Source organism: Bactrocera oleae, chromosome 4 (genome assembly GCF_042242935.1).
Source record: "Bactrocera oleae isolate idBacOlea1 chromosome 4, idBacOlea1, whole genome shotgun sequence".
In the NCBI taxonomy this organism is placed as follows: Eukaryota; Metazoa; Arthropoda; class Insecta; order Diptera; family Tephritidae; genus Bactrocera; species Bactrocera oleae.
The window spans coordinates 43,011,444-43,029,887 of NC_091538.1; the positions used below are offsets into that span (position 1 = coordinate 43,011,444).

At 33.0% G+C, this 18,444-nt stretch overlaps 1 protein-coding gene across 2 annotated transcripts in view; it reads right to left on the reverse strand.

Annotated features, from left to right (window-relative positions):
- tor (tyrosine protein kinase receptor torso) overlaps positions 1-18,444 on the reverse strand; it is a 106,168-nt gene that overhangs the window by 55,887 nt on the left and 31,837 nt on the right. For both annotated transcript variants that reach the window (XM_014232042.3, XM_070108200.1), the window contains exon 2: positions 152-499. In XM_014232042.3, the coding sequence (XP_014087517.2) occupies positions 152-346 (195 nt within the window). In that variant the 5' untranslated portion in view covers positions 347-499. The remainder of the gene's footprint in view (positions 1-151; positions 500-18,444) is intronic.

Genomic DNA, 18,444 nt, shown 5'->3' on the forward strand with positions numbered 1-18,444 from the left:
CGATAACTTTGTAAGCATATTTGCAGTTATAAACTTTTAAGTTAGCTAACTACCAAACAATGTAGGTATGTAGAATCACATGTATACCTTTATACATGTATATACATATATATCATACAATAGATAAACGTATGTGTATGCGTTCACTTACCCAATTGTTATGTCGTTCCGTCAAGTCGCCTTCGTATTGGGTTTTTCGTAAGCGATGCATGCAATCCAATCTACACGAAGTTGTGCGGAAGTCTTTCAATTCCAAATTTAACTCACGTAAAAGCGATTCTTCGCTGGCGTTGCCACCCAGCAATATCCAATAAACGAAGAAGTAGCGCAACACAAATATCAACATCTTCCACTGCACTCACTACAATTTTATAGCGAATCCGTATTTTTTCCACTGCGAAATTAATAAATTTCATTAGTTAATTTTGCAAAGATAGTTCTTTCAATGCATTTGCTAGTTGAGATGAGCTGATTGGAGTGCTTTAATTACTGGACTCTTCTGAAAATATAAGTAAATGAATGCTAAAATTAGCAAAGCAAACTTTTTATTTCAATTATCATTGTAAAATAGTAAATTTTATGCTTAGAGGATTCAATATTATTAATATTGTATGCTTAAAATTTTATAGGAGATAGTTGGATAAGTAAGTGATACAGAAGTTCTTTAACAGCGATAGAACCGATAGTGGGAGATAAGTTGAAATTTTCAAAGTGAGAAAATCCAACTTACATATGTATGTATATAGACTACCTTGATCAGAACTTTTCAGGAATGGCCATGATGTTGATCTCTCAGTCACGCCATATAGAGACTATTTTTTTGTTTACTTATTTTTTTTTTATCCTCATTAAATTTCACTTGCATAATTTGATATTTGAAAACTTACGCCGTCTCAAGTGTATCTACATATCTCTGTATGTGTTTTCGATTTTCGTGTGAGAATGTAACAGCGTTAAACACATACACCAAACAAAAAGTTAAAGAAATATTATCACAAAATCGTCAATTAACTGTCAGAGAGATGACAAAGGATATGAACATCTTATTTGGTTCCGTACAGGACATTATGGTCAATAAACTGTGCCTGAAAATTCGCATTAGTAGATTAACAACTTGTGGATCACAAATCACGATAACGCTATCATTGTACAGGCCTCTAACGAGTATACCATTTGATTTTGCGAGAGTATAAACTTACTTGTTCTAGTTTAGTTGATTTAGTTTGAAAGATATGTAAACTAAACCAATAAGGGTGCAGGGCCACGCCCAATTTTTAAAAATGTTTAGTACAAAAGTGTCCCTCGTTATAGATATATCAATTTTTACTCATGTTATCGCTTGCATGGACAGACAGACGAGTAGACAGTCACCCGGATTTTAACTCGTCTCGCCATTCGGATCATTTGTATATATATATACAACTCAATATATATCTCGATTTCGGTTATACATACGATTTAGGTGAAGAAAACTATTAAACTCTGTAGCAACATGTTGTCAGAGTATAAAAATGCTCAGAGTATAAAAATGCGCTCATCGTGTCCTGAATATCTAGTCAGCTATGGGAGGGCAGTACCTAAAATCAGTCGGTATTAAGGTAGCTCAATAGAATAGGTAATAGGTGAGAAATTACACCCAGTGTTAATTCCTTTTTAAGGAAATGTGTCTTACCCTTGTACGATTAAAATATTTGAACAAAAATACTACTACGATTATATATCCACGGTGAAAAAGAATTTCGATAATTAGCTTTTTTAAGTCAAATAATTTTACGAATTCTGCAATATTGAAAAGATATTCCCAAAAATGTTTAAGCAATTTACTAGTCAAGTTCTTAGATCCCAGCCAAGATGGCTTTAAATTTGAGTGTCATGCACCAAATAGTTTTACGGATAAACTTCAGCTTATTATCTTTAACTAAAACATCATAAAAAAGGTCTTAATAGTAGTATATAACCAGTGATATTTAAAGATAACTAAAGGTTACTCAGTTTATATCTCCTCATGTATTGAATTTGGTAATAATGACATATACGAGACGAAACGATGACCCGTATCTGAACCTCACTTAGTAAAAGCCTTCTCTTTTGTGAGATTTATATATTTCTCAATATTTTTAAAACTGGTGAGACCAATATTGGACTGCGGTTCTCTGATATGGATTCTAGTATTAAAATTCATACTGATAAGCTAGATTTTATTCAATATCAATTTTCATATACTGCACTGCATTGCCGTGGAATTCCCGAGTAAATCTCGTTTCGGCATATAGAAGCAAACATTCATATGCATATATTGTAGAACTTTAAACTCATTGACATTCTTTTATTTCAATCAATTGTTTTCTGTGCAATGAATATTGCACGGCTGTGCTCTTCAGCTAAATCCGTAGATACTTATCTATAAAAATTTGTGCATGAACAACTCCCATTTAAATGAATATGTATATATGTATGTTGAGCTGACGCGCTTTACTCTATGAATTAAAAGCATTCCTTTAGACCACTTTGAAACTTTTAACTTAACTGCGACAACTAAAGTCTTTTTAATCACGGTATTACAAAGTATTGAACTTTCATTGTTTTTTATAGGCATTCACCGCTGCCATTGGCTAATTCAAACCTTATTGACGACTATGCTCCTTCGCAATTTAATACTGATATTATTACTTCACAGCATTTTCTCTTTAGGAACGTCTGGCGCTTGCATGGTAAATTGTGTTAAATTTAAGTAAACAGCAAGACAAAATATAAATGCCATTTACGAATTCACCAAACAAGGAAAAGCTCCGATAAGAGTGAGATTCGTTCCAATAGGCAATTGTAATTATCATTTTACTAAAGGTCGCGGATTCTAGCCAGTTTTTTTTTTAACGTGTGGTTTTCAATGAAACAATACTTTGTTTGAGGTTGGTCTTTGTGAAGTCGCTTGCCTGCGCAGATAAGCCGCTGACATACTGCCCCAATTGCTGCAAAAAGTGGTTGAAAAATGGTCACTTGCTCAAAATCATTTTTAAAACATAATGACAATCTCTTATCTTTATAATAAAGCTAAATTCTTGTTCATACCATTATTTTATATACGTTTAAGGGATAAGAAATTTGTCTATTTAAGGCAGTATTTTATTTATTTAATTTTATGATAACTCAACGAGAATTAGAAGGCAGCGCACAACTAGTATATTCCTTACCGAAATCGGGCCGTTGTCATGTTAACTACCAATTAATTATATAAAGAAATATATATAATAGGGATAACTAGTTATGCTGGCGACTCCCACTAGTTGAAAATTTGTTTCTTACACTTAATTTCACTACTGGGATACTGCGTTAGCATGAAAACACTGTTATATATTATAGTTTCTATATACTATGTATGAGTGTACATATGTATATACCACATCCATAAGTTTTGATTTACATATTGTGGTTTTGATGACGATTTGCAAGTCAATTTTATTTGAGCAATGTTTATAAACGCATTTTGTTTCTGAATGAACTACTAATATATGTATAAATGTTTATAAATAATTATATAAATCATTGTAAAAGCTCTGATGACAAAAAAATTATAATTTTTTATTGACAATTCAATTTGACCGGATATCCTGAAATTTATGCATGATGACAGACACAGTGGAGAACTTTTGAAATTTCTAATGAATTTTAAAGAAAAAATTTGATCTGTTTCGGTGGTAAATTTCTTGCACACTTAATATACTTTTTATCATTGATTAATCAAATTTATGTATTTATAAAATATTTACTATAAAACGGATACGCAATAGTTGGAATTTTTTGAAAAATCTGTTTTAGAAGATGGAACAAATGAAAACTGTACAAAAATTACTCATACCACACGTATTCCAAAGCAAATTCCAAATCAAATGAATATTTTGCTTATTGAGGTACTTAGCTACAAATAATTTTCTTTAAAAATGCTCAATGATATTATCTCGATTTAGTGGAACAACTCTTCTTCTTTTGCTTTCAAAGAGTCACTAAAAACATATTAAAACAAGAAAAAACGTTAACTTCGGCTGCACCGAAACTATAATACCAGGTGAACTTTTTATAGCATAAAAAGGTACAAAAAGGTCTTTATTTTGCTTTTGGTCAATTTTCTTGAAGATATCTCGTCAAATGAAAAAGTTTTCCAGACAAGCACTTGATTCCGATCTTTCAGTTCGTATGGCAAGTATATGCTATAGTTGTCCAATATCGGAGGTTCAAAAAAGTAAGCAGCTTCTGGGAGAACTAGTTCGTATATTGTACAAACAGACGGACAATGGTAAATCAATTAAAATAAACTCTTACGTCTCTCAAATTCCATTACTTGATGGAAGCTTTCTCCTTGTTCTGCCAACTAAGCTCCCATATTTTTTTTAAATTTATCCAAATGAGAGTATAACCTGTGCATCTTTAGAGAGATTCTACATCCGATGATTGAGAAATTCGTTATCATGTCAGTGATCAGCTCGTGATAATTGTCAGCCCTATGGTTTCCAAGGAAAAATGCACTACTACTTGTACCTTAAAAATATTCTTGTGTTTTTTCTCCTCCTTGCTAAGTAACTTCGGGAAAATATCGCAAACCATAGTTTCATTTATTTGGGGACCTAAAATCATTTTGGCTTTTCTTTTCGTCTCTGAAAGCCTTTAAAAAATTCTTCAAATAATTGAAATGTTGTAAAAATAGTTAATAATTAATGCAAAAAAAAAAGGAAACAAACTTTTCATTCAGACTACAATTGCAGGAATTACATGACACATTTCATTTCAATAAATTTGCCGCAAATAAAGCAAAACGAATCAGCGTCTAATTTAAAACTTCTCGGAAACATTTTGTATTGGTTGTTACAGAAAACAAAATTATTAAATATATTTGCAAACAGATACTGTCGTACACAATGACCGATGCAAGCGACTCTATCTCCCGTGCTATTCCCTTCTTTTTGGCGGCAACAGCCCGCGAAGACCGGCAATATTTAGGCTCGAAAATCGAAAATGGTCAAATCGCTATAGTTTCTTAAAAAGGAAATATTTTCAATTTGTAATCATCCTTTCCCACATATATTTTCTTATATAATCATGTTCAAAAAAAAATTTGGTACCAAAAATCTAAACACCAGTATATATAATTTCGTCAGATCGGTAAACATTAAGTTAATACCTCGGGCCTTATTGTAGATAAATAACGAAACTGATCTTGTAAACAGAGTTTGCTACGGTAAGCCGAACTGAAGCCAACACTGCCACAATCTGTGCCCATAACATATATATAACACTGATCAACCGTATCTAGTGTCCGGTTCGGACCGAACTTAAACTTTCCATAATTAGAAAGCTAATGTTGTCAGCTCATTTTCAATGCAATTGTGCATTCGCTTTTACTTTTATTCTCTTTAATTTTTATTATATCAGTTGGATTTCGAACTTTATACATTATCTGTCACAAATACACACATATTTACATAACTAAAGTATAATATGGTAAAAATACAGATTTTTGTTTCAGTAAAACTGAAAAAATACTTGTTTCTCTTAATATTCTAATATAGAAATAAATTAAAAAAAGAAACCACATTTCATTGCATATTCATTTAGTTTTATTTTAATGCGCAAACTTTGATTTCACAAAATGTCTAAGCAGTAAGTTTGATTTGTCGTTTTTGCACTTTTGTACAAATATTTCTATATAGCTGCATTAACGACCACAAATAATGGTTAATAAAAGAAAATATTTAGTTTATTTGTAAAATTAGATTCAAAAATATTTGAGCGTGTGCAAACGGTTTCAATATATACCTATACGGCTATATAATTTAATGTTTAGGTAGGTATATTATTTGAATATATGCAGTGAAAAATAGTGAATTGGATAAATGTAAATATTCAAAATTTAATTTACAGCAACGATTTGGCATAACTTTTGGGTATCCACAATCTGTGGATTGTTGTGGTTGTCAGTATGAACGCATATTTTAAAATTTACATGAAGTTGGAGGCGTGACGCTTAGACTCGTATTGAATGTTATTTGGAATTCACCTGATCACAGAATAAATAACCATTTATTATAGTTATTTTTCAGAAAACCGCTATTCAAAAGACAATCCTATTTATCGTAAAATTTTTTAATATTCTTTGAGAGTTTCGGTGGGGCAAAGTTCATAACTTATGATATATGAAATGTTTATATGTAAATAAATATGCAATAAGGGTTACCAAGCTTCAAGAAAATAGCTATTTTAACTTAATATAATTATATATTAATATATAATTTGTAAAATGTGGAAAATCTACAACTGTCACAATCATCATACATGTGCTCCAACAGTCTAACTATAACACTGACTCGCTTGATATACATTTATTGCAATATTTAAAAAGGTATTAGCCAAAATTTCAGAGATCATTTTTTATACCACAAACTCATCTTCAGCCACGTTAAATATAACAAAATTATGATACGAACCAAATCGTATCATAAATCGGTCAATTGGTAGCAATACGACTACGGCGCCACCTAGCGTTGCAAACTTATTCAAATATACCCCCTAACGGTATTAAAGTTCATTGGAATACTTCTTGGCATAGCTCTCGCTTGGAAAATTCGAAAATATTTTGTCAGAGGTTTGAGATTCTATATTCACACAGACATACAACTTGTATATAAACATACCTGTCAATAATTATTTTGTATTTCAAACTACCGTGCAGGAAGCTACAATATTACCACAGTTGAACCATATTACGAATATTGGTAGTTGAAATCTTGCGCTTAAGCGTAACTCTGACTGATGTAAGTTTTTTGTAGCAAAAGCGACAAGTGCCATGTGAATAATATAAAATTTTTAATATTCAAGGCATGCCGAATAACAAAATTTGACAGACATATAATATGTACACATAATTCTGTAAGAGTTAGTGAGTATTGTAGGGTTTATCAGAGTTTTAGGGAAATCGTGAGTCATTGATATACTAAATATACCATACATATATATTATAGGTATATTCAAAGAGGTTCAAGCAACTTTTCTTACTAATATTTCTTAAAAACTATGAAATAGTCTTTGAAAATGATCTATTTAAAATAATTTAAATTAATTTTATATTTTCAATAAACTGTTGATATCTTGTAGTAAACCAATAAAATACGCCTCAAAACTCAATACACGACTGCATTAGCTATATAGAAAGTTACCAAGCGTAATTTTCTCTAATTTTGTTCACAGGAAAGTATTGTTAAAAGTCAACTTCGTCATTACATTTTTTCTGATGAACGTAAGTTCCCCTTCTAGATTTCACACCATCTCAGACATCTATCACTGACATAAAGTAGTCCAAAACTGTGGGACCGGTTAACTTGTTATATTGACTAGTATTAGGTCTCTGATATACTTTCGTTTGAGGTTATTGTATTTTTTTGAATTGACGAACTACTTTAGTTCCGATTTGACAAATAACCCTAAAAGGTTAAGGCTCTCAGGACGAATTGGTCCATGTTTAAATATTCACGAGCAATGAGCGTTTTTCTCTGTGCTGCAGTGACGCTATTTCGAACTGAGCTCACTTTCGTCAATTTAGTAAAATAAAAATGACCTTGATACGTATATTTGATTTTAACTTATGAATTTATAAATACATTTTTATTAGCTTTCCTAGTAATTTGTCCGCAATAATTGAAGCTGTACTATTTAGTGTGCGTATGTTGGTTTCCATGAATTCATCTCAGAGGCGTTAATAAATTGAAAAAAAATGATACCGTAACTATGTATGTACAAAACCGTTTAAACTTTTTGAGCCAAATAATTCAAGGTTCTAAATTTTATCACTTTACGAAATAGCAGTAGCTGACAATGGTCTAAATAAATTTTTTTCGTTCGTCAAACATGTCTATAATGGTCATTTGTTCAAATAACTATGTTACGCAATTATGTCCATTAGTCGCTTTCTGCAGGCGAAAGTTCCAGAAACCATAGTACTGAACTGGAATTCCTTTATATCCCTTGCATTTAAGTCGAAATTCATATCGCCACAAAGAAACATTGTTTTCAATACCGTTGGATATTCTCTTTACTCCATTTATACTGCCCAGGAACGTGAAGATCGCAACGAACGATAAAGAATTCGGTTAAGACTGACCCGTAAAGCGCGACATTCGACTAATAATGGTGCAAATTTAAATCGAGCTGCTTTCTATTACAATATATCAACAGTGCCTGCAACTGTGTTGCTGTTGGACCTGTGAACTCAGTTTGCCAATATTGTAAAGCTTCAAAATACAAAAATTTAAGCCTATGGATTGGTAAATTGATACTATTGCGTCTACCTCCAGAGCCATTGTACTCATTGGTTGTAGGATTAATAATAGATTTCATACACTTTTTAAACAATGTTCAATAATACAGACAATTCGAGTTCAAACGACTGCAGTTTCCAGTACGGCTTGGTTTCGCAATGACTAAAACATATCCCAGAGGCAGTCATTAAGTGTTTGTGGTATTATTCTAGAAAACTCATGTTTATCGCTTGGTCAATTGTTTGTTGCCTGTTTCCAATAACATAGAAATATAAGAAGAATTTTATGTACCGAATTTAGTTGAAATCGGTTAAGCAGATCCCAAGACATGGGTTTTCCCTTAAAAGTGGGCGGTGCCACGCCCACTATCTAATTTTGAACGTGGTTCCTATAAAATCATCTTAAACCATTCCAGGGATAAAATTTAATGTCTCTGGCGTGTTTAGTGCTTGATTCATCGCGCTTTTAGTAGTTTTTAACAGTACCGTCTAATGGGGAGTGGGCGGGGTTTGTCACCCGATTTCACCCATTTTCACACTGTCGATAGGGGTGCTAAAAACATTTGTTCCCAGTGAATTTTCTTAGTATAGCTATATGTTATATAGATATCCCCATTAAAACTATTAGGGGGCGGAACCACGCCCACTTAAAAAAAAAATTATATATATATTATAAACTGCTGATGCCCCTCCCTAATGTGATCTTGTATACCAAATAACAGTCTTGATTCTTATTGTGGTGCTTAGTTATGGCAATTTATTTGTTTTTTATTAATGGCGCTTTTTGGGCGTGGCAGTGGCCCGATTACACCCATCTGTTATACCAACCGTTTTACGGTACCAAAAAACATGTATACCAAGTTTCATAAAGATATCTCAATTTTTACTCAAGTTACAGCTTGCACGGACGGACGGACGGACGGACAGACGGACGGACGGACAGACAGTCACCCGGATTTCAACTCGTCTCTTCATCCTGATCATTTATATATACATAACCATATATCTAACTCGATTAGTTTTAGGGGATACAAACAACCGTTAGGCGAACAAAACTATTATACTCTGTAGCAACAAGTTGCGAGAGTATGAAAATAAGTTAAAATAAAATAAAATACAATAAGTAGAGATCATTATAAAAAAATTTTAATTTTTATTGTGATTTTTTATTGACTATTAAAAGAATTTTAGGTGTTTTATAATTTTTATTTTTTGTCAAACGGCGTTCCGAATAGCAGAATAAGTATTATAAAATTCTAAACAAAATTAAGGAATCGACTGTTAGGCGGTACGAAGTTCGCAGGGTCAGCTGGTATAATATTAAATGTGCATTTTATACCCTGAACAGGGTATATTAAGGGGGTATTTTGGTTTAGACGCCCGAATTTTAGGCTCTTTTACAAACCCGATAAAAAAAAAATATTTTTACTATACATTTTTTTAAATATATTTTATTAATATTTAAAGAGTACAAATCATTTATAATAAAATATAAAAAAAAATAAATAAATAAATTCCAGGCCGGCAAAGTGGTAGCTGATAAAGAATGGCGTGTCCTGGAGTGCAGGATATCAGGACTCCCAGTAACCTGAAATGTTAATTGTTGAATGATCCTCAAAGAGGAAGAATGTGGTTAAGTACTCCGAGAGCATTTTGGAAAAAAACATTTTTTTCACAAAATGGCGGCTGTTTAAAAAATATGTTTCCCTGTTTTTTACCGTTCGGAATTTTTTAAAAATGAAAAAGGAATGTTTTTCAAAAATCCTCTCGTAGTGCGATAGTATAATGTATAAAGAAGCTCTGTATAAAATTTCAAGTTAATCGATTGAGTAGAACTTGAGATATCATGCACACCGTTTCTAAAAAAGTAGTTCAGAGAAAAACGAATTTATAGTTATACTCCCTTGTTTTTAATCTGCAACCCCTGCTCCATGCAAAGTACCTTCTTCCACTTTAAATGTTATGTTTAGTGAAGCCCTTGCAGATGATTTTGTAGTTCTAGCTTCCTTGGACGCCTCAGAAGCTCGTACCTGCTGATTCTGACTTGGTCACGTCTGTTAACGAACGCGTGGGATTCCGTTTTATGTTTTTTGTCCATTTTGCACTAACTAATTTAATTTTACACTATAAATTTCTTTTTTTATTTCACTGTTAATAAAATACTTACTTTTGTACGGTGTTTTATTTGAAACAAAACAAAAACTAAACTGAGCTTAGTATGAATTTAGTTTAACAAAATAAGTTAAAACGATTACCCGTGCCTCAGATCGTCACTTTTAAGAAATATAGAGTACAAAAGACCTTGAGTCAGAGCTTCTGGTAGTCAGAGTTTGCTCGCGGTCTATTGTTCGCTTGCTCGCGCCGAGCTGCCAGTCGATTTTGTCGGCGCGTCACTAAATAAGTTGTAACTCCGAAAATAATTGAAATTTCAAAAAATCTTTCTAGGCACATATTCTTAAAGAGTTATACTACAAACATATGAAAAAAATCGATTTTTTAAATTTCTAAACTAAAATACCTCCTTAAGTTTGTTACAATGTTTGTAACACTCAGAAAGAAACGTCCGAAACCCTATATAATATATGTATACAAGTATATGTATATATATAAATTATACGCGTGACGAGCTGAGTCGATTTAGCCATGACCGTCTGTCTGTCTGTGTATACGCGAACTATTCCACGTTCTTTCCCCCTAAGAAACCGCTCATTTGTCGGAAACGGCTAATCGGACCACTATAGCATATAGGTGCCATACAAACTGAATGATCGGAATTAAGTTCTTGTAAGGAAAACTTTTTCATTTGACAAGATATTTTCTTATTTGGTCGGCATTTTTACCTAAACCAACGGTGAAATCTATTACATATAACATCCTTGATATGTATGCGTAGCACTAGTGTAGAGTATGTTACAATTAACACAGTGTGACAGTTTCCTCTGAGTTAACTTCATCTTGGGATACGAGTCAGTAAGGAAAAATTGGTTTGGGGATTCCTTTCGCCCTCATAATTATCATAATGATTTATAAATTCAATTTAATAGGCAATAATTTTAATAAATTAAGATGACCATTCTTAGCGTAAAATAAATGGATATTGGAGAGTATTAAATTTTCGGTTGCACCCTAACTTTGAATACTTACTTGTTTAAATTAGCATTTTATTAAGGAATTAAACTCGTTCGATAGGTCATTATGTAGACAACGTGATTCCGCATATAATAGTTTGCGCACAGCACAAAAGGTTAACGTTCTCTTGACTGCACGAAATCTTCGTTCGTTGTTGATTTTGAATAAAATATTTGTCAGAACTGAACTTCCAAACGGAGAATACTTCATTTGCTAGCTTACGGCACTGTCGTTTTCCAATTTATGACTGAGCATCTAAATTGAATGCTTTGCCTTATTTTTAAGCAAAAAAATTCTCCTCTTTTTAGTAAACGTATTTCAATTTCAGACCTTTATTTGTGTGTTCGCAGTTGGTTTTGATAAGCTTCCGGACTTCGGCTGCATTTTACCCTTTTCACTTAGTATTATCAGTCGTTGAAAAGTGTTAAGAGACCAAACAAATAAAAGCGAAAAGTGGGAAGTCCCTCTCTGACATAATAAAAACGTTGCCACATATTTATGTTTATGATTACAAATTTGAGAGGAGACAAATAACAAAGAAGTATATGCTATATATTAAATGTATTCGATTCGTCAAGCATATGAGAGTAGCAATATTAATAAAAAAAAGTAAGAAAATCCGGGTTTCATCTCTCGAAACTTTCAAAAATAGAAGCCGGAGGCATATTTTCAGGTATTGGCAATATTTTATATTAAAAAAGTCGCTACGAAAGAGCTAATATTCGCTACTCGGATTACAACATATTTGATCATTTCATATAATCATATTATTAACTTATTTGTACTGTAGGTCATATACTCACTTAGTTTCATTACTATATATTGCCTTATGTACCAGGTAATTATATTAAAATCAACATCCAATGAGATAAGGTGTTATCACCAACTCAACTAAAGGGGCTAAATTTTCTATATTGTGTATATGAGGAAAACATCAAGCATAAGATCGGAAATCACTATATTTAGGATATGAGACCGCTTTATTTTATATTCAGCTTTATTTTATATTCAGCTCTATTGTTCTTAAGAAAACTTGTACACTTAATTTCATTAAAATATCACACATATTGATTGACATAAAGGGTAGAAAGTCCGAAATCACTATATCGGGGATATTGAGGCTACCTCATATATTGACCGATATGTATAGCGTAAAGTCAACGTGAAGTTTGATAATCTTTATATTAGGTATATGGGAACTAGGGGGAATATTCTCCCGATTGTTTCTTTTTTAGGTCTTGTCCTGTTATTAGAAAAACACGCTCTCTGAATTTCCCTAAGAAAACTCAAATATTGACCGATATATACGGCATAAAGTCAACCGGAAGTTCGAAAATCTTTATATTACTTATGTTTTATTACCAATTTGGATACAAAGGTTTATTATTATTAGAAAAAGATTTTCTCCAAATTTCAATAATAAATTTCACAGATTGACCGATATTTTCTATAAGAAGTCAGCCGTAAGCCCTGCGATTCACATATGCGGTATCTGGGGTTTTGAACAATTACGGTCCCAGTTTGAAAATATTAAGACTTGAGATGACGTTCACATGGTGCCTGTGTGCAAAGTTTTATCTCGAAATATTATTTGCTACTTGATTTGTATGCCGTAAAGTGAAAGATCCAGATGGAATTTAAAATTTTCTTATATGGGATGTACAGGTTGGTTGCAAAGTAGCACCAAGTTTTTTTTCTCAAGTTGGTACATCTGTCGTGACACATTCAAAGTTACAAGTCGTTCTGTCAATTAATTCTTTGTTTACAAGCCATTTAAAGTTGACGTGACAGAGTATTTTTGTAATATGGAAAAATTTAATATCGCGCAGTGATTTGTTTTGAAAGGCTTAAAAGCAAAGGAAATTTATCAACAATTGTTAGAAGTATAAGGAGTCCTCAACTTCAAAACACACCCTAGAATTTTGGGCTGGTGAATTTAAACGTGGTCGTATTAAGCTTGAAGACGTTTCACACGAAGGACGACCAAAAACCGCAACCACACCAGAAATCATTGAGCCAGTTTATAGTATTGTTAGTGAAGATTCAAGTTTGACTAAACGTACAATTGCTAATGCCATAGGCATCTCAGACGAATGAGTACTTCACATTTTACATGGAAAATTACATATGAAAAATCTGTTTGGAAAGTTATTGCCGCACACGTTAAAAATTCAACAATATCTGGATCGAATAAAACCGATTTCTTGCGTCGTTTTTTAACTATGGACGAGACTTGGATCCACCACCATGGTCCTAAATTAAAACGAGAACGTTTACAGTGGACTGAAGCTGGTTGTTTAGCTCCAAAGCAGCTGAAGTCACAACGATCAGCAAAGAAGGTTATGGCATCAGTTTTTTGGAATACAAAAGGAATTTGGTTGACTGATTGTCTGCAGAAAGGTAAAAACATCAACTCTGAAGATTACTGCAGCCTTTTAGATCAGCTAGATGAAAAAATTCGTGAGAAAAGATCTGGTTTGCAGCACAAAAAACTAATTTTTCACCAATACAATGGACCTGCTCACAAAGTACGACTTGCCATCGTATTAGCCAGATTTGGCTCCCAGCGACTACTACCTCTTCAGAAACCTGAAAACATTTTTTCGGGGAAAGCCGTACAGCCGTAGACGTTATTATTGGGATGGCATAAAACTATTGGAGGAACATTGGAATAAGTGTATTGAAGTTAAGAGAGATTATATTGAATAAAAAATATATTTCGTACCAAAAACAGTATATTTACATTTTGAACGCAGAAACTTTTCAACCAACCTGGAGGCGTGGTTGCCAGAATAATGTCATATACAGAATTTGTTTGAAATTAGTCGAGTCGGTCCAGAGATATGGGATTTCCCCAATGTGTGGTGCCACGACCATTGTCCAATTTTGACTCCTACGGAAACCTTTCCATCCTTTTCTTTTTTATACCTCGAACTCCTTTTTATATTTCCCATTCTGCCTATCTGACAGGCGTATAGTCACCCAGATTTTAACTACTCTCTTCATCCTGAGAAATTGAATGCTCTGGCTCGTACCATTCGAAAGTGTTTTATTCATTCATAGCTTGGAAATTCCTAGCTAAGCTTTCGACAAGCGAAATGTGGAAATATGATCTAAAAGCATCAATAAAATGCAAACTGCAAGTTACGATCACGAATTGTTAACCCAGCATGATTACTTTCACATGAAGTACGAGCGTTTGTAAATGAGGATTTCACCCTTTATATCTCACATTGCAAACGTAACGGTACATAGCATTTTTTGCATTATTGCGGCAATTCTAAATGCACAGTAACAAATGGCTTGGATGTCAGCCAGACGCATGTGCTTTTGTAAACCAAATCTTGTACTTTTGTAGCGCATATATTGTACAATAGTTTGCTGAGATGCGTCAGCTAAATGACAATAGAGGGGAAACTCCCTACAAGAACAGTAACAGTCATCTGACCGGTAATATGACAGTCACAGCTCAAAAATTTTTGTCAGCGCGCAGTTTCTATCATTTTCTTAAAAGCCTTGTGCAAAAACTGATGTAAAAAAACATATGTGTGTGAGTTTTCATCTCTCTTAACTCATGGGTATTCGGAATTGATTTACTATATTTCTATACTGCTTACTCTCATGCCTTTTTCTGAGTCATTGCTGACCTTAAGTTCATCAAAGTTGAAAATTTTCACTTATGACTGAAAAGCTATCATAGCTGCCATTTGTCAGTTATGACATTTAAATTTAAAAATGACTAAATTACAATGAAAATGAACTAAAATAATATTTTTATTTGAAACGTAATAATAACTTACGTATATTATATTTGAAAACTCCCTCGGTATTTATTTATTTTTTTAACACAAAAAGAGTTATTGCACAGGGCACGCAACACTTTTGGTTTATCGCACAGAAAAACAGCTACATAGCTGTTTCATAACTCCTCGAAACTTCTATGGAAATGTATGTTGTCTTCTTTCGACGTATACAGAATTTGCTTTTAGAAAAATCGTAAACACTGACAGTCATTTTACTGTTCATTTGACTGTCAGTGGTGACAGTACTAAAGAATGTAGCTATTTCATTCCTACATATGTAAGCAATATAAATCGAAGATGTCTCTGTTTAAAAACACCAGTGACGGTCAGTTGACAAGTAAACTGTCCGTCACGACTGACATAAAAAATATGAGTGTATTGGTGAACCCATCAACAGTTTCTTGTAGGGCTGCTAGCAGAGAGGCAGTGCATCCGGTGCTTGTTATGACCAGAAAGTCAATGCATTTGCTGGCAACTGTCTAAAAATAGGGAAATCGTATATGCTGATATTTGTCTGTATGTATGTGTTCTTGCTAAATATGTGTGTGAGATAAAGCGATTTTGCGAATGAACAAACTGCATGGCTTTCAGCACAGCCACCCGCACAGCCACGAGCGCAGAAATACCCAACTGTTGCATTCTATTTAGGTACGCATGACTGCTATTAAATAGATGCGCTTGTGTATTGGATTCAAAAGACAAAAAAAAAAATCGGCAGCACAACCTGATGGCAAACTGCGTCACACTAAGGTGAGGTAGAAGGTGAAAAGCCGATTTAAAGTATAGTAAACATATTATAATGGGTGTAGATAATTACGAAAACACATATGTAACATATATTTATATGCAAGTACATATGTAAACAGAAATCAGATATATACTTGTGGTCTACCAACAAGAACGACGTGATGTTAAAATGAAATAAAACACTCAAAATGGTTTGGTCAAAATGAGTTCTGTTTATTTTTTGTTATGCGATAATTTTATGCCATTTTATGATTTGAACAAAAAGTCTGCCAAATGGTCACCACAACTACGTTTACATATCTCCACCGGTTTACACCAATTTTCGATGACCCGTTAAAAATAGTTGAAAATAGTCTATAGGCGTTAAATTGCGTGATATTGCCAGCTATTTGACTGGACCGTTTTTTCGAAATTAACAAGTCACCAAACTTTGCACGCAATCTGTCTATGTTTAGACATGAAACATGAGGCGGCACACCGTTTTGTTGGAAATAGATATTATCCGTGTCGAGTTCATCAAATTCCAGGGAAAAAAAAGTCGGTAACCATCGTCATTTGGAAAGAAATAAGGCCCTACCACATCCGCACCAAACGATCAACTTTTGGGGATGCAATTACGTTTCCTATACCACATGAGGATTAGACACACCCCAATAGTGGAAATTTTGTTTGTTTACGAAGCCATTATGGCCTCATCTCCTTTTCGCTAAGAGCTCTTACAATAGCCACCGGAGAACGTGAATTTGCGTAATAATATTGGACAATTTTCAAACCAAAGTGAAGGGTATGATAAAAGACAATGATAAAAGAAAAATATGGCCGCTACGGGCTGTCAAAATCACGTCATCCCTATTGGTAGACGCTGTACAGTAATTAACAATTTTAATTCTATTTATAAATGCCAATTTGAATTAATTTTGTCATACTGAAACACGTAGGATGAAGAGGAGCGAAACAGTTATTAATATAATTCAGTTTCGTTGGACTAAAATATTTTGTTCACAGAAATACACCTAATTAATTTCACCAAAATACTTCAAAAACCCGAAAATATTTCTGCACAATAATGTTGAATATATAGAAACAAAATTTACATTTTTCCAAAAATGAATTTGAATGTCCAATTAAATAATTAAGCATTTAACAGAATTTCCTATTTGCCTAGTTAGAATTTCATTGACAATTTATTTATTTAAAAACTCTAAACAACTCTGTGTTCAATGAGAGGTGAAAATCGAGTGGTTATGCAAAAAGCAAAGATCGTTAATATAAATAAAGTTTTCCATATGGCAGCGATATGTTATCGTAATTCGATCTAAAAACGTTCTTCGGAGATTGCACCATTGCCTTAAGCAAAAGTCCATGCCAAATTTCGTAAAGAAATCTCCTCAAATTAAAAAGTTTTCCGCACAAGCACTTGATTCCGATCGTTCAGTTTGTATGGTAGCTATATGCTGTAGTTGTCCGATATCGGCGGCTCCGACAAAAGAGCAGCTTCTCTTGGAGAAAAGAATATGTGCAAAATTTCAGATCGATATCACAAAGACTAGTTCGCGTATATATAGACAGACGGACAGGCAGACGGGAATGGCTAAATCGACTGAACTCATCATGTTGATCATTTATATAGTTGTAGAACATCACATCAGGTATGTAAAAATTTATCGAAATAAATAAAATGTGCTCCTATGAGATTTGATACTTACAATCGATTAAAAGGAAATGTGTCGAATCATTTTTGTTTTTCTAGGAATGAGTTCAGACCAAAATATGAACAAAAATGTTAATAAATACACGTAAAAAATAAAATGTGCCCTAAATATACGGACACCACACACTTCGTGTTTTATTTGTATTTATTAGTTAACGTCTTTTTATATCTATGGCATTACAAATCGTTATAAAAACGAAATATGCTCGTATATTTACATACATACATGCAATCAACCGAATATGATTCTCATTAAATCAGATATTTTTACCGGAATGGAACGTAACACAACATCTGACTATCCAGAATTGTCGATTCATTCGTTTTATTTTCTAGAAAAAACACGACAAGTCGACATTATGACGTCAATCGGCAAACCCAATTGATTGACAGAAACAGAATATTATCAAGAACCGCTTATATCTATATCTATACTAATATTATAAAGAGGAAAGGTTTGATTTTTTGTTTGTTTGTTTGTCTCGATTGGCTCTGAAACTACTGCACCGAATTAAAAAATTCTTTCACCATTCGAAAGCTACACTATTCCTGAGTGACATAGGCTATATTTAGTTTTCAAAAAAAAAAAATGATTCGTTACCAAAACTCCGATAATGTAACCCAAGATGAAAAAAAAACCTTAAAGAAATAATCGCGAATGCTGTTAAAACTACTGAATATATAACAAAGTGATGTATTACAATTTTGTAGAATCATTTCATTATCATTAATCTTCGTAATCATATCTCTAA